Genomic DNA, 21,166 nt, shown 5'->3' with positions numbered 1-21,166 from the left:
ATTAAGCATCCACTACCAATATATCTACCTCTTATTATTCCTAGAACCTTTTATTCTGTGTAAGACGTCTAGTGTGTAATCCATTCCGTCGACAAAATCCATGTCTGGATTTGCGTTTGCCCTATTGCTCTCCACCTAAAAGCATCCATCACTTAAAAAAAAAAACAGAAAGGAGGCGAACGTGCAATACAATGATTGCAGAAATTGTTAACGACAATCCCAAGGCCAACTGTCCCCAACCCGAAGCAGAGATCTGCCCCGAATCACCCGTCTCTTCGACTCTGGAAAACAGGCAGCTATTTATCACAAGCGGCTCTTCCAGGAGGGATACACAGACGTCCTCTGGAAGCATCAACCCAGAAGAGAGCAGTATCAAACCCTTGGTATCTTCAGCAGCTGCAACCACTATTTACAGTATGACATCGGGAGAATTCATGCAGACCGCTCCCATGTTCGTGCAGAAATCCAAGAGGAACATCTTGTACAAGATCCTGTGCTTTCTTATCCTCATCTTCCAGGGCGGAATCCTGGACTTCTACCTCATTATATTCACAGATCTCTACTGGTGCTCATGGATAGCCACGGACCTAGTGGTGATTTCGGGCTGGGGTATATTCTTCATGAAGAACGCCAGAAGCAAACGAGAACGGGCTTGTGGTTTCCACCAGAAGAGCTCCATATTCGGTTGCAACCTTGGGGAGTTCACCTACGCCTACTTAGCTTGGCTTATTTACGTTATCGCCTGCACCCCTAAAGTGGTGCTCATTTTGGAGATGTCGATCCTGGACCTCATCACGCTCAAAGTTCCGTTTGGGGTCACTGGTTTTAAGATTATAATGCTTCTCTCAGCGCCTCTGCTATACTGCCTTATCAATTCCATCATCGAGGACCTTAACGGGGCGACGCGACACCACTCCCAAAGCTGCTTCGTGAGCACCTGCCTGGATCTCATTGACAGCTTCACCTTAGTAGAGATGCTACTTAAGAACGAGATACCTACAGTCTACCTAAAGTACACGGTTATTTCAGTCTATTTCATAGCCTTGGTCGTTCCAGTCATGTGGCTTTACGAGCTGACGGCCTCTGAGATGCGCTGTCGCTGGATTTGGGCCAGGTTCTTTGCTGGTGTGCTGGTCAACGCGCCCTTGTTGGTGGTCAGATGCTTTCAAGTCTATGTTTACAAAATGCCCGTATCGGTTTTTATGTTCAAGAATATGTTCCTCCTGGGCTGCAAGTGCCTGGAGCTGATTGAACAATGCGTAGCAATGAGAGGCGTCAGGAGGTTCAATGGAAGCAACCCGGCGCAATTCTCGCACTGCGTCTCCGAAAATGACATGTGTCCCCATGGCTATGTCAATACTTTGGCTGTCACCACTCAGTCGTAGATCTGTCATTTTCTCGTGCGTGGGGGGATCTGTACCTGCATCAGCGGCAGGATTTTGATGGACAGGTGTCAACAACAGCCTTACAGACTCACTCAAATAGGTTAGTCAACAGGTGCTACAGTCAAAGCCGAGTAATTATGCACCCCGAACACCTACAATGGACATTTCAAGATGCTTATTTAGCGATTATTCGTCAATATGCGATGTTCTTGTGAAGTTGTGGTTGTTTGTTGTCTGGGAACATAAATAATTGACATGCACTTAAAATAGGAGTCACTTTATAAGATATATATATATATATATATAGAGAGAGAGAGAGACTGAGAGAGAGAAAGAGAGAGAGAGACGAACTGATCCTGTCATCCTCAAGATACTATAAGTGCAAGATCAGAATAAGTATTTTAAAATTGATAACCTGGATATGTTATAATTATAAACATAATATGGTGTTTTATATCGATTCAAATATTGTATTCTAGTGTGTGGTAACTCCCAGTACTGTTTCCAACACAATGATTAGGCTTCTACCATGTTCCTGGAGAGCTACCATCCAGACTGTTTTCACTTCAACCTCAATTTGGCACACCTGATTCTACTAATTAGCTGGATGATGAGCAGAATGAGGATACATTATTTGCAGTTGAAATGAAAACCTACAGGATGGTAGCTCTCCAGGACCAGAGTTGGAGGCCCCTGGGCTAGTGGAACATATGCGTAATTTAATATGCGTAATTTGAATGCTTATAGGCTATTGAACAGGTCATGTTATGTTTTCTACACTGAAATTAAGTTGTTGATGTTACTCATGAATATGGTGTGTAGTTTCCTCTTAAGAAATCTCTAGAAGTTAATGTTAGTCTACCTTGTAACAGTATAGATGACCTTGAGATAGGCCAAGAGGTCGAGTCTATCTAGAGATAACACGAACACGAAAAGTATTCCGATCAACTGTTCCTTATTCGAGACAAGACCTACCTCTACATTCAATCTTGGTCTTCTCTTGAACATATACTGTCATTTTTGATCGATGAGAGATGTATACAATTATAGCCATTGCACTTTGTCACTCGAGCTCCATTTACTAGTGATAACATTTCGATCGAAAAAGGCGAGACAATCTCTTCTGATGCTAAGGTGCTATTGATGCAGGAGCAATGTAGTGACATGCAAACATGACAACATTCGTATGGTTTGCCATCTTGCACCCTTCAAACAGTCATGGTTAATCAATAACAAGCTTGGTTTTGTGTCGACACCAATACATGACTCAGATTCATCCGTTCTTGTATCATCCTTTCCCTTTATGTTTAATATAAACAATAATTCACAATCAAAAGGACAAGTCCCAAATAAAGAACTACAAATGACTGGCTTGTTCCACCATGCATACAGCGGTCATTTAGTCATTTTATTTCCCAGTGCCTCAACCCATGGCTATTATTGTTTTATATAAACAAATAATAATGTATCCTGGTGATGACATTATGAACTTTATGATGACTTGTGCAATTTTATATTGTTTTTATTGTTGTTTTTAATGGAAAAAAAGAATATGCAGGGTGCCTTTTGTGCAGTGCACTGTTGGTTTAATGCAGTTGGATAGATTCTTATGGGTTTTTATCATGAGACAAATTAAGCTTATCTTCTTGAACATGAGTTGCCAAACTGAAAAAATCGACCAGTTACATATATATGATTAAATATTATTGATTGCACTATCAATTAATACAATGATTTGAACATTTGTATATTGCTAATCATACCATGCCAAAGTATTTACAAGTTTTGATAAGTTTCTCTTTCATTTCAGAGAATAAAAACATCAGTTGTCTAATTGAATATTTATGATGCTGTTTGATTTGCTAGATGGCTTATTTTGGGTTTACAAATGAGGCAATGATATAAGATTCTATTGATAAAAAAAATATTTTTGTTGTTAACCTCAAACAGAACTGTGACCAAGCACAGAGACAACGCAAACTACCAAAGGACATTGCTTTCTTGAGCCGAAAATACGAAATGTATTCAATGTTTCAAATTTTCTATCTCTTGTTGTTCCCATTAAATGGGGTTGGACGTTTTATTCCTAAATTGTTTACAGGAAAATCTTTATTAATTTACAGAAAACAAATTCAACATGTAAAAAGTGTGCATCGTATATCTGTATTGATATGATGATATCTATTTACTGTAGATGTACAACTCAATTGTGACTGGCATAAAAAATAAATTTGTGGACTACACTTACACTGATTGTATTTTCTGTGTTCTTTAACCCTCGTGCTGCCTTCGGGTCACATGACCCAAAGGTTCATAACGAACCATCGTTGTGTTTACCCAATTTTACCCAATACAAAAACAAATTAAAATAATTTTCTTTTAACCTTTGCAATGTGGGGGGTCTGAGACAGCCTAGCTGTTAAAAGAAAATGCTTCACTTTGTCTTTGTATGCGGTAAATCTGTCGCAATACGAAGGTGGGTCACAATGACTGATGGGTCAGAATGACCCGAAGATAACACAAGGGTTAAGAAGTAAAAAAATGTATATGGCAAGTAAACTAAATAGAACAATTTGAAAGATTATCCGTAATGCTCATTAATTAAATACATTCTACCAACCCTTATCATTTTACACCACAACATTATCCAAAGTATTAGAGACTGCTCTGAAAGAGCTCTTCTTGCAGCCGAGCTAGGTTTGCCATTGGGTTCTCACAGAGTTGTTCATCTGGGAAAGAAATCCTGGAGATATAGCCTTGGTCTGACCCACTGATGGGTCTTTTATCTGAAGCTTCCACCAACTCACTGGTTGCACAGCCCTCCTCCTCCATCTCCACTGGCTGTGAGACGTTGATTGACGGGTGCGGGGGAAGGTACCATTCCTCGGCCGACTCTGAGAGGCTTGTTGTGCTGGAGCTGAGGAACAGCTGAAGAGCAATGAGTCTCTGCAAATCCTCAGGGGACGGCAGGCTGGGAGACTGACCTGTCACTGACCACTCCTCCAGAGGACTCCTGTCCTCGGTAAGCCGGCCTGGCATGCAAACAGCAGGCGTGGCCATGTAGAACGGGTCACCTCCATGGGGTTGCAGATCTGAGAGGAGCACACCTGGCTGAAATTGTACGGCCTGCTCTAGGGGGTACATCTGATGACAGGAAGAGTCCATCCTGGGAAGCACGGAAACTGAGGCCACTTGGCATTCTTGGTTGACTTCCGGAGTGACCGTATAGATACTGTCACCTTCTTGATTGATCTCCACGTCAACAACATGAATGGGGGCTCTGTCTCGGTATTCTGGCACGCACTCATAAACGGGAGGGGCTTGGATGAGAAGGGGCTTGTGCTCGCTCAATGCTTCCTCCTCATTGGCCACGCATTCCTTCTCAAACCAATCGGGATGCTCAAACTGGTAGACCTGAAAGGCTTCGACGGCCAGTTTGAGAGCTTCACCGGACGGACAGTTGAAATAGTCTTCTTCTCTGATGCCCTCGATGTGGCTTACCTGACCAGGTTGGTATTTTTCCACTTCCAGAATCTGGAAGCAGAGTTCCTCAAAGTGTTTCATCAGCTTGTACTTGATCGCAATGTCAAAAACCGACGGCGAGTCCCGCTCCGTGCTGACGTCCTCAAAGTAAGCGACCAGGTACTTGCCTTTGGCTGCCGGCTTCTGCATGTCTGGCAGGAACAGGTTGAGGGCGGGAGTGAGCATGTCGTCTATGGACGACAAGACGTCCTCTCTGAGGTTGACCTTGGGCTGGCCACAAATGGCACGCCACTTGGCCTGCACGCCCGCGGAGCAAAGGAACAGAACCTTGTCTGTGGACTGCCACTGCCAGTCCAGCCAGGGCAGACGACCCATGGTGCCCAGCCAGGTGGTGTCCAGAAGGTCCAGCACCACCTCAATGCCACACTTGGCCTGTAGGAAGGCACCCAGCTTCAGTACGATGTCCTTGTAGAGGTGGTGGTCCTGGGAGTAGATGATCAGCACCCTGGGGTGTTCCCTGGAGGGCTTCCTGCTCTGTTCCTTCCCGTTCACGGGGAGGGGACCCAGTGGCTCTGTTTCAGAACATTCCAGAAAATGGTTCAATTCAAGTATCAGAAACAGCCTGCGCTACATTTCAAGTTGTCAAAAAAGTGAATGTAGGCCTATGTGATTGCAACAGCGGGTGGCTTTTGGCCGTGCTTGTGTGATAATTAATACTGATTGAGATTTAATGACAGTATCTGTATGTTTACCAACCTGTCTTTCTTCCACGTAGTAGTCGATATATAATACAACACACGGTTAAACTGAAGACCACTCCTGTGCAGACCATTGTGGTGGTGACAAGAAAGGATGGGGTTGAAGGAGGTTGAGGTGTTGAGCGGACTGTAGGAACCAAATGAGCATTTGGCAAAGATCAATATTATTAATAAGCAGTACAACTCAATAAAAATCATTATCTATGCCTTCAAGTTAAATTTGGCACAACAGTAATAACAGTACCTTGACAAATGTTGAAGGTTTTCCTTAGTCGGACACAGTCATTGCTGCACAGAGGGAAAAAAGGCTGGATCTAGATGGAAGATATAATGAATAAAAAACATTGTTGCTGTAACACTCATTCATACCTGCTGACTATTACTCAAGCCAATGCTTTTCCTGCAAAACTGGTTTGTCAATGGAAGCCCAAAGAAGACTTACCTCAGCGTCAAAACGGCAGCATGTTCCTGGCCATTTCTCAAGATCAAAGTTCACGCTGAGTGAGGTCTGATTGTCCTATATAAAACCATTGAGATGTATTAATTATTGTCTCTAGAAAGACTTTGTGCTACCAAACACTTCTAAAGAAACAGCGCACTTCAGTCTGTTTTGATTCTCTCAAAAGTCACAACTACAGTACATCATAGACATTCGTGCTATTTCATTTTACACTTGACGTGGTGACTGGGTATGTGGCAAGATTTTCAAATGGTTTATAAAAATACAATAAGCTGCATTTGCTTGTCTGATTGAAACCACTGATAACCACTTAACCAACAGCTTAAAAGGTAGAAAAAGAGGAGTTTCCTGTGGCATCAACATCTGGGGCATAACCCTAAGGGTTGAGGGGTTTACAGTAAGCACGTTGTTACGGCAAGTTTTCTAGGTCATATGGTTGGGAGAGAAAACAGTCATTTAACCGGTCGCTGTCTTTGATGTGACAGGTTGCTAGGCGATTCTGTTAATCAAGCACTATTGAGGCATTCAGAAAGTGAGAGAAAAAAGGGAGTTAGAGAGAAAGACAGACAGACACAGACAGACACAGACAGACAGACATGGCCTACCTTAGCAATGTCCCTGTATTCTCTGTCATTCAAGCACTTCAGCAAGACTCTGTAGTCATCGGCGTGTTTATCAGTACTGAACCCCAGAGTGAGGAGGTTCCTGCCAGCAGGACTAGTGGACAGCTGCAGGGTCATGTTAGGTTTCCATAAAATTCCTGTCATCACAGAACGATGAGTTCATAAATTTCGGTCGAAAAAACAACTTCCTTGGGTGTTACTGTTAAATGCCCTTAAGACATTGAAGCATAGGATTGAACTCATAATGTGGCACTTACCTGTTTCCAGACAGGTTTTTGTTCCTTGCATTCCGCGGTCATCGCAACCTTAATCAATTAAAATCAGATAAAGCTGATTATTACACACCATGCATGAATTAAAGTGATGTAAAAGGGACTGTTATTGTGACATATCCAAACAATCTCTATCATACACGGTGCATATAACACATACTGTATGTTTACTACATACATCTGTGTACTATGAACTTATGTGTACATGTACTTTCTGGCACTATTTGTATGTCACTTTGGAGCCAAGCGTCGGCTCAATGAATAAAGATATAAATGTAGAATGTCCTAAATGGATCACAGGAGGCACAATTACCTGGAACCTCGACCCTCTTGTGGATGTTGTAACTGGTGTGCTTCAGGTTTGGCTTGGGGAGGTTGGAGACAGTGACCACGTAGGACAGACCAGGCTCGACCACCACACGGTCCAGAGAGAACGACCACTGGAGGAGGAGGAAGTGACACAATCCTCAACAGGTGACATGTGCAACAACAATGGGTCCAATAATAACGAATCAAGAGGAAAACAAACAAGAGTCTGTGTTTAATGAGTTAATGAGGCCTACCATTTCCATATTTGGGTTTCGCATGCCTATACTATTAGAGAAGAGGTATCCAACACAAATGTGTCTGTTGTTAGAGAGCATCAGTATATTGACCTCAGTTCCCTTCAAGAACGAAATACTTCCTGCGTAAGAAAAACAAGATAACTATATCATCCTAAAGTATTCCGTTTGCATTTGCTAATCAAGAATGACACTGAAACTTAGTTCTAGTTTATCCTATGATTTACCATCATCTTTTGCCTTCCATCGCACCACAAGCACAGGCCTCAAGTCTCCTTTCTCATCTCTTCTAGTGTCAACATCTACCTCCAGTTCCACAGGGCAACCTGGAGTGTAGTTTTTTGGCTTCAGCCAGTCTCCATCCAAGCAATTATCTACAGAAGAAAACAGAGTGGCTAAAGGATGTGAAGAAATAATGTCTTTCTAATACTGAGAAGTTTTCTTGTTTTTTGAATGTGTCTGCCCCAATTTGCAGACTTAAGTATGTGTAGGATTACAATAATACTATAGATGGGAGGAACTCACATATTTTCACTTTACAATACAAACCCTGAAAAATAAGGAAAAAACATTCTTTAAAAAGACTTTCAACCAATATTCCAATGGTTGAAACAATAGACACGCAGTATTTGTCCTTAGTTAACACAATCCTATAAGCACGTTGTTATTAACATCAAATTCATAATTGAAACCAACAACTTTGTTGATACATACGCAATTAGCACGGTACATAATAGGAAACATGAGAGAGAAATATCCATCTCACCTCTTGTGCACAATTAAGAGCGGGCCCTTCCAAAATACTCAGAGCTGACGTGATAGATACAAGCCCAAACAACAATGGCACAATGGCCAAAGTCATATTTACTCATTTAGTTGAATCGATTTAATTTAAGTCTTCTTTAAGTCGTTTTCTTTTAAGTCTACAAAGCATAGCGTATCGCGGCACTCGTGGTCCACAAGCCGAGTGTAAGGGTACTCTACGAATTACTCAAATATCCTACAATGTTCAGGAAATAAAGTAAAGCAGCCAGGTGTACAATGCAAGTGTCTCATGAACATTACACTTCCTGGAGTGTATGCAAATGTGTCATGCGGTCTACGGAAAATAACCAGGTATTTTTCTTCTCTCTGCGTCATTGCATGTGGGCGTAAAAGAGCACATTTACCCTATTGAACCTCAACACAGGCCACGGTCCTATCAGCGAGCAAAGCGCTGGACTTTGATCTTTTATTTCCGATTGCGGAACTAAAATACCTATAGGGTGTTTTTTGTATGTGTTAAGAAACATTTGGATATTTTGATTCACAGTAAGTTATGTTATTGAACAGTAGGTGGTAGTATTCCCTATGGCTTCACCAAGAGCTGTGACAATCTAATAATGTAAAGTCACTGAGGAAACCCAACTGATAGAGTAGATCAATAATTATGATGAATGAATTACCGTTACTCTGCTCTGTCTTAAAACCATGAACTTCAACAATGTTCTTTTACCCAAATAGGCAAAACAGTGAATACATTTTTGGTTTATCTTACTAAGCACCAGTTTAACCTATGACAGTAATATTTATAAGGATAACTCAACTAAGAATAGGCCACCAGATGGCAAAAGAGGGCTTTAATGTCAAGTCATGGGAACATTGGATGGGGACATTTTGGGGGTAACAAAACAGTTTACTGATTCATAATTAATGTGTTTTTCTTGACAGTCAAACTACATCTTAATGCTATTACCATAATAATAAGGATTACAGGGACAAGGAAAAATATTGTATGTAACAAGATCTATCCATGAAGACAATCCCCCCAACTATAGATATCCACAATTGACTTGTGTCAGGTCCACCCAATCAGTTGACAATGACATCACTGAGTTAACTTGAATAGAAAAATGGAACACTTCGCTCCAATTCACATCGTTTATTTACATTTACATTTACCTTTAGTCATTTAGCAGACGCTCTTATCCAGAGCGACATACAGTAAGTACAGGGACATTCCCCCCGAGGCAAGTAGGGTGAAGTGCCTTGCCCAAGGACACAACGTCATTTGGCAGAGCCGGGGATCGAACCAGCAACCTTCTGATTACTAGCCCGCTTCCCTAACCGCTCAGCCACCTGACTCCCCAACCCACCGGGAGCATATCCTTCAAACATTAACAGATCCCATAATGCCTTTGTCTGGACACCTGCTCATGTCACATTCATCTTAAAAAACATGTGAATTAAAACAACCTCAACCTGTGAACCCAGCCGCCGAGAGCTGGTGTGGTGACTGCGATCTGAAACCGAACGCATCCGACAGTACATGTGTGAAACTTCACTAACAGTCATGGATCGCCAAGCAGAGACTGTGTGCTGCTTCAGTGAAGCAGAGACATACAGAGGATGACGGTCTGTACAGGAGCTCAAAGATCATTTAATACCAATATCAAACCCTGGAATTAAGCTCGCTATCTACATAGGGGCTACCCCCAGCACATCCAGGTGTTCAGAATGCCATGGTTCTGTAGTCTGGGTTTAGTGGAAATGGGCGGCCAAAGGGGAGCATCTCCCGCTGAGAAAATGAGGAATCCATCCTCTCTCTCTCTCTCTCTCTCTCTCTCTCTCTCTCTCTCTCTCTCTCTCTCTCTCTCTCTCTCTCTCTCTCTCTCTCTCTCTCTCTCTCTCTCTCTCTCTCTCTCTCTCTCTCTCTCTCTGTCTCTCTGTCTCTCTCTCTCACGCTCTCTCTCTCTCTTTATGTGTGTGTGTGTGGTGTATGTGATCTGAAGACACATAACCCTTTTATGTGTCTTATGTGCCAAAGTTTTGCTCTTAGGTTTGGTTTTAGCTATAGCCTAATGTGTACCACATAAGGCATTCCTGTGTCAAATAGAATAAGCTAAATAAGGATTTGATGGAAAATGCAATTCCAGTCAAATTTAGACCAAAAACAAGTTTTTTATTTTTTTGAGTGCTTGGTCTCAAGCAGGTGAGCTCAACCTTATGAAGTCACAATATCCATGACCAATGAGTCAAACATTTGCCCTCCAACATTGATTAACTTGAATGTTAAAGTTTGTGAGAATGATGACATCATTTTGGAGAGGTCATGCAAGGAGAAGGAACAGTCACCTCATTGTATTGCAGTTTATAGAAAATGAAAAAGTGTAGAATGAGTTTTGACAGCACAAAGCCTGCTGGGAGAGGCCCTACACTGTGTGTCACAGTCTATGCTGCAGATGTCCAATTGGTTTGGGTTGGAATCTTAAAGAGAAGTCAAAACATTCCAGTTTTAGAAAATTAGGGAGCAGTTGATTTTTCCAGCAGCAATTTTAGATAATTTGCTTATTTTCAGTCGGTAACAGAAAACCTGATTTTGATACGTTGGCAGTGGACCCTTTATTTTTATTTTTTGCATCAGAGGTTTGACCTGTGTAATCGTCTTTGATACTTCTAAAAGGAGGTCTGTGGAGGAACTTCAGAGGGAGAATGTCTTTTTTTATACTGATAATCTGATTATGCCTCATTAATAGGGCAGATTTGATGCAAAATGCATGTTAGAACTTCAAAGGTTGCCTCAGACGAGGAAATGTTTGAGTCAAGCTGGTGAGCGGATGCATTAATGATAATCTCATGCTACTTTTTAGGACACATTTTTCAGACCTCATGATAAAAGTCTTTAGACTGAAACAGAATACTGCATACGGAAGTTTTATTTACCCTAAATATTGAGGAAGAGGAATTAAATATCCACTCTGGGGCACCAACACTGAGAAATCTTTCATCTGGGTGACTTTATTACTCGTTATTAAAATATAGTCAAGTTCTTGGCTCGGTAGGAAAAAACATAATGAAGATATTGATATAATTATTATTACCAGTGCACTGAGTATGATGAAATCCCTTCCCATGGAAAATATTAGACCGGCATGTATTTTATGTTATCAAGCAAGTATGGAAGCTTTAGCATGGTGCGTTTTAGATAATGGAGAAGTCAAGTGCAATTCGTCACCCTGTGAGGCCATGTCTTAGCAGTGCCAGGAGTGCACTTAATCTGCAGGATTTGCCCTCATACCATCAGTAGACAGCTAAAATGAGACAGAACAGGGTGGTTTCATATTTTCCGCCCCATTGTTCGTATCATCACTGACTGGATCAGTGACTTGTTAGAATCTCTGCCCGGCTCACATTTCTGCACCTTAGAAGGCCTAAAGAGAGTTTGCAAGCCTTGTTTTGTGGGGCTACATGTCAGAATGATCTGTCATCTCTGTTCATGACCTCCCCAGACTTCCTGAAGTTCTGAAGTAAGTTGGGAGATTCAAATTTGTGTTTAATATAGGCTATCAAACAAGCTGTTTAACATAGGTTAGCCATTGCATTGCTGTGGAGGTACTTACTCTGCCCTTCCTGCTGAAGAAAGGACCATTGTGTGTCTGATTTCCATAACATTTTTTTTTACCAATTGGGAGTTTGTAGTAACTAAGTTGCACTTATCTGTCAACATAGAAAAGTGAGATAAATGGCTGATTGCTGAAAGCAAGAAAATAAATAAATAAATAAATAAAAAAGAAATAGATGTAAATTGTAACTTCAGGGTGGGGAGGACCAAAGGACCAGATGACTAAAATAGAAAGTTTGAGACCCCTCCTCTGACTTCATGCAGCAGAAGGTTAACCTGCATAACCTGAGACCAAGTCAACAAAGCAGGAAATACTCCAAATTCTGAGCCCAGTACACACTATACACATCGTCTGTAGGTAGCTGTATCAGACAGTAACGTGGTTGTTATGACGATGTGAAGCTCTATTCTGTGCCGTTCAGAACATGCCAGAAGAGTCCCATTTCCAAATGCTCTGAATTGTGTTTAGGGTCATTCTACACTCACTTGTTTTCCTTTTCTTTTTCCTTATTTATTCCACTGCTTAGATACAGGGTGGGTCCCTGACTCCCTCGAGTTCCCAATGTCTCTCTCTCTCTCTCTCTCTCTCTCTCTCTCTCTCTCTCTCTCTCTCTCTCTCTCTCTCTGTCTCCCTCGCTCTGTTTCTCTGTCTCTCTCTCTATCTGGAGTCTGTGGGAAAAATGGTGCTCCACAAGGTCCTATGAAAGTAAACTTTGTCTCCTTTGGGATTTTGGCAGGACTGGACGAAATGAATAGGACAGTAAACTTTTCCTCACAAGCGAACCCTTCTAGTTTTTCAGCTTACGTAACCTGGATATGATTACTGTCTCCCCCGACGACATTGGTTCTAAATCGCAGTCTGATCTGGGTTGAGAGCAGCAATATTTTTTGAAAAGATTGCCAATTCTCAACCACGTCAGAATAACCTTGTTTAGGATGACATGGAGTTTTATTGAATCTGGACTTGATTGCAATAGTGTGTGGTTGCGAAGCCCTTGGGTTGTGTTTGCGGGGGGGTTGAGTCACTTTGCTGAAACTCTAGATCACCTAAAGCAATAAAAAAAGCACATTGGCGCCAACACGTGTGATGTTCAGCTCTTTATTACTCCATTTGGGATCTCCTTTCTGGATGTAGTGACACCTGAATGTGTTCAGCCTAACTTGGAGGGACCTCAGATAGGCGCCTTGTGACTGGAGCTCACGGCCTCAGGGTCTGCTGGAAGGTAACCTCCACTCACCTCACCTGGTTAATACCCCCTGCTGGACTGGATACCCCACGGTGGCTTGTCAGCAGGGTGATTATAACCCCGTCCCCAGGTCTGAGCCCTTGATTCCCCCAGCATCCCGGCTCCCTCCCCTCTCCTCCCCCTCTCTCCCCTTTGGCAGCCCCTTCTCCGTCACATTAACCTCCAATGCATTCCTGGCGTGCCAGCGCCCAGGGCAGAGCCATCCATGCTGTAACACGGGGGCAGGGAGAAGGCCAAGTGGCAGCCGAGTGCAAACGGAGCATTTCTCAGCTGTCCGCTTTCTCCTTATCACCCCCGCCCCGCCCCCCCCCCCCCCCCCCCCCTCCCCTGGCCAGGAGAAAATACCTGGCGTCCCTGTGGATGGCGAGGAGGAATGCTGGCTTCGCGCCGCTCGCCACATCCCTGAGCGCTCTGGGTTATCTCGTCCATCGCTCCGAGCTGTTCCCCACGAGACGGGAGCTATGCGTGGGGGCATGGGAGTGCAGCTGAGGGTGGTGTCCTCGGAGGGGGCCACAAAAGAGACACTCACCCAGGTGGTTCCCTGTTTTTTCAAGAACCAAAAGCGGGCGACGTGTCGTTCTCGTTGTTTGGTGTTGTTTACCGGTCTGGGTTTCCTCAGGCGGAACTAAGATGCAGAGGGAGGCTGTCAATGCTGACTGTGATGCTGTTGTTAACTTTCACACTCACACACACACACACACAACAAGGATCCAAACACGTTTTTGATATCTTTTGAGTCAGTGTGGTCTTGAGTACAGGGGATTATTACCTACTTGAGAGAGATGACTGTGTTTTCTTGTCTGACAAGTAGGCTACCCATTCTACGGGAAAGAAAGATATTATCTGCTGAATTTAAGACGTGTTTGTTGTTCAGAGCTACCTTTAGGGACTCCCTCTCGGCGAGGTGGAATAAAGAACAACAACTTCAGTTTGTCACGTCGCAGGAATGGCACGTCATCCAGGATCTTCAAAGACGGGTTGAAGTTCATTCGTTCTGGATTCGTGTTAGTGATTAGCACGTGAGGCGGTTCACACATCTCAGAGCGTGATCAAGGCACGCTTAGGGAGGCAGTTCACTGAAGCCTCTGCCTGGAACGTGAGATGGGTGTTAAAGGGGTCAAACAGGAACTGAGTCCGACATCGCGGGAATAAGCCTGAAACGTTCTTTAGCAAGAGAGAGGTCATTAGTGTGTGGGCTTAATTGACATGACATCATTACGCTTTAAGCACACTGCCTCCACAATGCACTGACCCAGGGGGTAATTGACCCCCCCTAACACATACAAACACACACATATACACATACACACCTCCTCCTCACTGAGTCATCCACCAAACAGGTTTCTGTCACGTTTTCAGCTGCACGTAGTTAGCTTCAATTCATTTTCCCACAAGCTGTCCCAAAGTTATCAGCAAGCAGCGCATTTCATAGTTTCACATCGGTAAAGTTGAATGAAAGACTGCCTCCTGCAAACTCCCAGAGTGCACACAGTACATTTCTAGTCTTTGTCACAGACCTACATGGGATATTCCATGTTTCCTTGTTGGTCCTTGGTGGAAAAAACATCCTCTGTTCTTTGTTCTAAATTCAATCATAGTGAGGATTTCTGGTACAGACTTCTTGATTTCAGAGTGCATAGGAGACTGTTTGTGGTAAGATTTCAAACACAGTTTTTCACCCACCTGTCAATCATCCCAGTGATCTTGGCAAGGCGAGCGAACGTTAGTGGGATTTAGAATGGATGGAACAGATTAGGGCGCCTCCGTAGCCCACGGAGATGATAACTCCACTGTCAAAACACACTGGGCTCAGGCTCTCTGCGTGTATGGACCCTCCCTGTCTATAGGCCTAATCAGGGCCAGATGTCGACCATTCACGCCGCCACGGCAACATCAAACAGATTCCAGGCCTCTGCAGCAAGCGTGGTCTGCTGACCCTATTACAGCCCATCAAGCTTTGCTACGGTCGGCCGCATCTACAGCTTCATCCACCGGTCTCCCCTACGCTACCCTGCAGGCAGGCAAGAAGACCGCTGGTGGCTCAGGAAGAAAATCGAAATCCTTTTTATTTCTTTCATTTTTTTTTACTTAAAGTGATTTTCTTTTTATGGGGTCACCATAACAACAGACATCATTCACTGCTGTGGGATTCTGGTGAGACTTCAAGCCAAAGCATCACCTTGATTGAGATGCCTTTTGAATATGTTTGCCTTACCTAACTATGAAATAACAGATTTGCATTTCATGTGCCCCCTCCTGAGATGGATGCAACGCATTTTCAATTGACCAGAAAAAACAGAAAACAAAGTCTTACACTAGGATCGAATAGAAACAGAGCAGGCTTGCATCGCACAATAAACACCATCCTACACATCAGATCCACTGGTGCTCAGTCTCTCCTCAACGAGCCAATGCTTTGTCAGGTGCAGCTGCAGAACTTGGGGGTGTTGGAAGAAGAGGAGGAGGTGAACTGGTTGGGCTTTGACTCTCACTACAGGCCTGTGTTTTGAAAAAAAAAAGGGTTATTTTTTTTGCTTTCCAGCGACACCTCTCCCCACTCTGCCTCTTCGGGCACCCTCTCCCCAGCTACATTTCAACGCCTTCACACTGAAAGAGCAGCTATAAACAGGGGCTGTGATAAACAACAATTCTTCAGACTGTCTAATGCCCAGATTTCCTAAAGGGCTTAAGAGGTGGCTGTTGCCTGAAAATGGGCACAAGAGTCAGTCTGTATTTACCCATAATCCATGGCTTTACATGTCATTCCCCCCACCCCTCCTTGTTGAAGACCCCTACAAAGAAAAGCAAATCAAAGCTAAGGTGCTGAAAATGGCTGCCCAGAGGCTGGTCCTAATCCTCTTACCGGGATCTTGTTCTTTTGATTTACAGAATGACACATTGGTATTTCGATTCAACTTAAAATCTGTGTTCTTTAGGCTGATGATAAATGTATTTGTTCCTTAAAGAAAACTTCTTACACCTCTGTTTCCACTGGATTTACCCCAAAAAGGTGCGTATACAAATAAATTGTGGTGAAAGCCTTCCTAGCATGACATGAGAAAACACAGGCCGATACTAGAACAAACTACATTTCACCCTAGCGTACAGTTCAGTCGACATGTTTGCGGGCGTGGAGGACAGAAGAAGCCAGGGTACATATTTCCTGACGAGGCCAGGTGTTTGTTTACAAAATGCTTATCTGCAGCGTTGAAAACATTGACAGCACCCCCATAGTGGTGGGTCCAGGTGAGCGAGCTGTTCCCGCAGTCTCCGTAACCACATCTGAGGCTTCGTGCATCGACGACCCCTGACCTCGTTCATGCATCTATGCAGAGATAACGCTCCTCTGGCAGTTTCAGTGGTCCAGGCTCTGTTTTCTCATCATCCCTTTTCCCACTCCCTTGTTGTTCACTCTTTCATACTATTCTGTTCTTTCTCTCTGTCTCTCTTGACTATGGAAAAAATATATATATTGATCTGGGAATGGCAGCGTTGGGTTTCAGCCAAACAGTTCAGAATGTTCTTGGCCAGAGATATAGTTTGCTAGGACCTGGACAAATGTCAACTCAATTTATTTTTGTATAATCGCTAGACTTCCCTGGGTTAGGTCATTCTTTGGCAAATACTCAGAGCAGGAGGAGAAGATATGCATGTGAGGACTGTTTGAACAGAACAGGTCCCTCATCCATATTGAATCGTCATTTCATTTCTGGGTTTGCTGTCTGATGGGTTCATAATCTCTGACAGACACTTTTTTGCATTATTTAACACAGAGACACACATATTAACACAGACACACACCAGAAAAGCAATGCTATCATGATCACCATGCTAATTAACAAACTGCAGCCTGTCTGGGAGATTACTTTATTAGTTAATCATTTACAAGCTAAATGAAAGGCAACACAAACCTGCAATCATCCTGGAGAGACACTGGAGAGTTGCAGTGAAAATAATTTCCCCAGAGGCAGGATGAAAATAACTTTCCTTTCAGCCAAGCTGTAATGTTATTGTTTGATAAAAATGACAGTGCTAGCCACCATGGAATATATCCAGCAATAGCACACTTGCTTCAGTATCAGTCACATCGCATAATTGATAAGTAGTGTATGAACAATGTGAGAGGTGAAAGATGTGGCAGGTGAATTAGCGTCGTCTTTCTAATCTCTCTTTCCCTCTCTCTTCTCGCTCCACAACTCTTCTCAGTTCTTACTCACAGAGAGGTTTAACCTACAGCTTTATCAGTTATTGTCTTAACCTACTTTACCATCCCAAACCAAGCCTGTACATTTCTTTGCATGAGCTATTCTACTACTGGAAATCGTCTTTCAATCATGCCACAGTAGACATACAGTAGGCTGAAGGTCATATGACCCATAAAATAAAAGATCAAGATTAACCCCTTGTGTTTCGTATATGTGGGGTAAAATTAAAAAAAAGCTATTATACAGGAGTTAAGGACTTACATCACATTTATTTGGCAAGGTCAAAATACCACTAAGGCTTACAATACATAACTCTTACACAATCACCCAACCACTGTACAATTGGTTGAAATATCATGTGCTAAATATGCCATTCCCTGACGATTGCAAGCCAAAGGTACGTTCAATGTGAGTAAGTCAGGAAGGCAGTAAGCTAAAAGTAGTCCCATCCGAAAAGCACAGTGCACAAATGTATTATCATGTATACCTCAAAACAAAATGTAACTTCACGTTACAACGATAGCAACAGCATTAGCATTAACAGACCAGGGAATAGCTCTCAGGCTATATTTGGTCAGTCTATTGGTCTCGAATCCATGCGCGAGTCTTCAAAAACAGTCCTGCTGATAGCCTGTTAGGTGAATTTGGTTTAAACACCAGGGCAGGTGGCAGGGGCGGGGTCTCACACCGATTTTCTCCGCTTGCCAAACACATTGTTGATGAGCTTGGCCATGGACTTGGAGCCGCTGGGGCGGCGCCGACGCTCCTTGGCCTTGCTGCCCATGCTGGCGTTGTGGACCATCTTGGAGAACATGAGGACCACTTCCTGGTAGTGCTCGGCGGCCGACAGCTCGTAGAACTGACAGCGGTGCTCGGCGGCCAGACGCTGGCCCTCCTCGCGGCGCACCTCCCTCATGTGGCACAGGTCCTGCTTGTTCCCCACCAGGAACACCAGAGAGTCCGTGTCCCTGTGGGGGAGGGGAAAGGGGGGGGGGGGGGCACAGAGGAGAGCATGAGCAGACGAAGGAACACGATACCTTCTGATGGAAACGACACGAAGACAACGAAAAGCGAAATATCGAGCGCTGCCGCAGGGCTCTTTATAGACGACAGACGAGACGCCGGGGCCCGCAGGCGTCGACTGAGATGCGGTCGCTGAGTCAACGTTGCATTCATGGCAACAGCTAGCAGGAGGGGAGGCCGTGCTGTGCGCTGGATTATCCACCTATACTCTGAATGAAGACCAGATCCATCCTTGTCAAAGAGCGGCTTTCAGCCAAGGACAGGGCCAGTACAGGCGAAAGTTGTTGCTGTACTGACGTTACAGCCCTTGAGATGAATGACTGTTCAAATCTGTAGCCCGCTTAGTTATTTCACGGCCAGGAGCCAACATCAGCCCCATGGAAGGTGACCAATGAGGGACGGAGAATAAACAGACTGAGATGGAGGTGAAGTGTGCACTGAGTTGGAGGGGGGGCATACCTTTTGGCCACGCCCAGTTGCAGCTCTCGGATCAGGTGCACTATGGCCTTGGCGGTGATGAAAGAGGAACGGTCGCTGATGTCATAGACGACCACGAAGCCATCGGCCCAGTGGATCTGGTCATTGAGGTTGGACTTTCCCTCTCCACCCTACAGAGGACACACGGATGGACAGCAGAAAGATGGGGGTCAACGTCACAGAATCGCCACCTCAAACCCGTTAGCAGCCGTATTACACCCCAAAGTTCCCCCGTGACGCTGTTCCATGGGAAAAAAAAGGTTTAATCATCACTGTCATCCTTTACCTCGCTGCTAAAGCATACTGCAGTCATCTGAAAGTAATATACTTTTCTTTTGCTGTGCGGGCATTCTTAGCCCAGTTTTCTTCACTTGGGGAATTGGTTCTGGACTAATTCAGACAAATGAGGTCCGGGATCTGTGATTTATGGACTTCTTGGCTGAATCTCAGTAAGGGGCTCTGGGTCTGTCCAGGGAGCCAAGAGCCAGGCATCTGGGTCTAGGCACTGTAAGTGAGACAGATTGCCCTGGCTCCCTGCTTCATACGGTCCCCATTAATTGTGTTCGGGTTTTTACAGATGAGATGAATGGGTGCAGATGATAGGCGCTGATAAGGTGCCACAGTATGTTTTCGGGGGGCGTTGAGGGCATTAAGTGTCAATGTGAACTCAGTTATCTCCACCGACATGTTAGCGTGGCCATGAAGGTTGCAGTGTCTGTGCTGTTCCCTCTCCCAGATCTGGACTCACCTGGGAACAAGGATCATAGAGCTCCAGATTGAGTTGTCTGCCGTCAATAGAGAGACGCTTCCTGTAAATACACTCTGCGGGAGAGAAGGAGAGAAATACAGAGAGATCCAAAGAGAGAGAGAGAGCGAGAGATTGATTTAAGCAATAAAATGGCTGCCCCAACAGTATATAATGTATCGCTCTTAATGTACAATCATGAGTTGCCAACATTCTTTGACTGCAGCATTTTTGGCTTAGACTCTGACTTGGCAAGGTGCCAAGCAGTGCCATAGGGAGAGTGGTCAGCGGCTCAGGTGAAACTAGATTAACTCCAAGAAACAATGGCCTATTGAGCCACTGTCAGGGCCAAAACTTCAGGATGTGTATCAGAATTCCTCCCTAGAAAGGCCAATCTTCCACCAGATGGGTTTATATTTCAATAGTCAATAGATAATATTCCCAGGGCTTTAATTGAAGACAAACAACACAATCCATATGGACAAATTCAATTGACTTACTGAATTGACTCAGTTTATCTAAGTAACATCCACATTATGGGAATAATTGTGCCTACTATCGAACATTTCAACTGTTATAGGCTACTTAATAGAAGTAGACGTCTGGTTGAATATAAATGGTCCGTTAACACTGTTCACACTAGGAACTTTATGACTTAACCCTCGTGCTGCCTTCGGGTCACATGACCCAAAGGTTCATAACGAACCATTGTTGTGTTTACCCAATTTTACCCAATACAAAAACAAATAAAAATAATTTTCTTTTAACCATTCCAATGTGGGGGGTCTGAGACAGCCCGACAGTTAAAAGAAAATGCTTCACTTTGTTTTTGTATGAGGTAAATTTGTCGCAATACGACGGTGGGTCACAATGACTGATGGGTCAGAATGACCCGAAGATAACACAAGGGTTAAGCGACTTAAAATTGATGAAAAAAATAAAAAAACTCAGACTGGCATTTAATCAACAAAAACGAAGTCTAGCCGCTGTCCTTCAGGTCAAAAACCATTAACATTTTACCTGATGAGGATGCATATTCGCCAATAAATCGCCTTGTCAGGAATCGAACGATGAGAGCTGTAGGAATGAATACGCTCATTAGTTAAAACGTTATAAACCAAATCAAAATCCAAGTTGTTGAGCACTTCAGAAACCCTACCTGATTTCCCGACTCCTCCACTTCCCAAGACTGCGAGTTTTATGTCGTTCATAATTGCGTAGTCTACAGCAAGTTTGTTTTAGAACGTTACTTTCCAGAATTATAATGAGTACTTTCTTTGGATATCCTCCATTGAAACCGACTCAACATCTTAACAGCACCGGCTTATTAGGTGAAAGAAAATCGTTCTAGGCTAAGCATCCCTCCATTCGTTTAGAAGCACGGGCGCTCCACTGACTTCACAGCAGGGGTGCAGTCGGTTATCTCGAGCAGCTTCTGTAGTGAGCTGAGGGAGGGAGCAGCTGGCTCATGCCGTCACTGTGACGAGGAGACTATTGAAGTGTGCGGGATGTGGACAAGAGGGGGCTTTTATAGACGGGAGACG

General features: G+C 43.8%; 3 protein-coding genes across 3 annotated transcripts; 1 reads left to right on the top strand and 2 right to left on the bottom strand.

Annotated features, from left to right (window-relative positions):
• Window positions 1–178: 178 nt before the first annotated feature.
• tmem121b (transmembrane protein 121B) lies at window positions 179–3,092 on the top strand. The gene has a single exon (XM_062482732.1). The coding sequence runs from the start codon at window positions 192–194 to the stop codon at window positions 1,383–1,385; it is 1,194 nt and encodes a 397-aa protein (XP_062338716.1). The 5' UTR covers window positions 179–191; the 3' UTR covers window positions 1,386–3,092.
• Window positions 3,093–3,312: 220 nt separating this feature from the next.
• il17ra1a (interleukin 17 receptor A1a) lies at window positions 3,313–8,652 on the bottom strand. Its single transcript, XM_062482731.1, has 11 exons — window positions 8,311–8,652; window positions 8,070–8,094; window positions 7,772–7,918; window positions 7,545–7,666; window positions 7,295–7,421; window positions 6,967–7,014; window positions 6,692–6,846; window positions 6,069–6,143; window positions 5,871–5,940; window positions 5,625–5,753; window positions 3,313–5,440 (listed from the first exon to the last, which is right to left on the bottom strand). Exons 1-11 carry the CDS (start codon window positions 8,404–8,406, stop codon window positions 4,041–4,043), a joined length of 2,394 nt encoding a protein of 797 aa, XP_062338715.1. The 5' UTR covers window positions 8,407–8,652; the 3' UTR covers window positions 3,313–4,040.
• An 8,370-nt stretch (window positions 8,653–17,022) lies between these two features.
• Window positions 17,023–21,131, bottom strand: rergla (RERG/RAS-like a). The gene is made up of 5 exons (XM_062482730.1): window positions 20,782–21,131; window positions 20,643–20,699; window positions 19,626–19,699; window positions 18,860–19,008; window positions 17,023–18,345 (listed from the first exon to the last, which is right to left on the bottom strand). The coding sequence occupies exons 1-5, from the start codon at window positions 20,831–20,833 to the stop codon at window positions 18,060–18,062; spliced, it is 618 nt and encodes a 205-aa protein (XP_062338714.1). The 5' UTR covers window positions 20,834–21,131; the 3' UTR covers window positions 17,023–18,059.
• Between the last annotated feature and the right edge of the window lie 35 nt (window positions 21,132–21,166).

The sequence above is a fragment of the Osmerus eperlanus genome, chromosome 17 (assembly GCF_963692335.1).
Source record: "Osmerus eperlanus chromosome 17, fOsmEpe2.1, whole genome shotgun sequence".
NCBI classification, from domain to species: domain Eukaryota; kingdom Metazoa; phylum Chordata; class Actinopteri; order Osmeriformes; family Osmeridae; genus Osmerus; species Osmerus eperlanus.
The sequence above is the reverse complement of the archived record's forward strand: the minus strand, read 5'-3'. Positions and strand labels throughout refer to the sequence as shown.

Coding starts and splice junctions, on each gene's coding strand:
- rergla (XM_062482730.1), bottom strand. CDS start 20,833: ATGAACGACATAAAACTCGCAGTCTTGGGAAGTGGAGGAGTCGGGAAA. Junction 20,700..20,781: donor TGGAGGAGTCGGGAAATCAG/GTAGGGTTTCTG, acceptor TCATTCCTACAG/CTCTCATCGTTCGATTCCTG. Junction 18,346..18,859: donor CAACTGGGCGTGGCCAAAAG/GTATGCCCCCCC, acceptor CCTCCCCCACAG/GGACACGGACTCTCTGGTGT.
- il17ra1a (XM_062482731.1), bottom strand. CDS start 8,406: ATGACTTTGGCCATTGTGCCATTGTTGTTTGGGCTTGTATCTATCACG. Junction 7,919..8,069: donor GTATTGTAAAGTGAAAATAT/GTGAGTTCCTCC, acceptor TTTCTTCTGTAG/ATAATTGCTTGGATGGAGAC. Junction 5,441..5,624: donor ACTACGTGGAAGAAAGACAG/GTTGGTAAACAT, acceptor GTTCTGAAACAG/AGCCACTGGGTCCCCTCCCC.
- tmem121b (XM_062482732.1), top strand. CDS start 192: ATGATTGCAGAAATTGTTAACGACAATCCCAAGGCCAACTGTCCCCAA.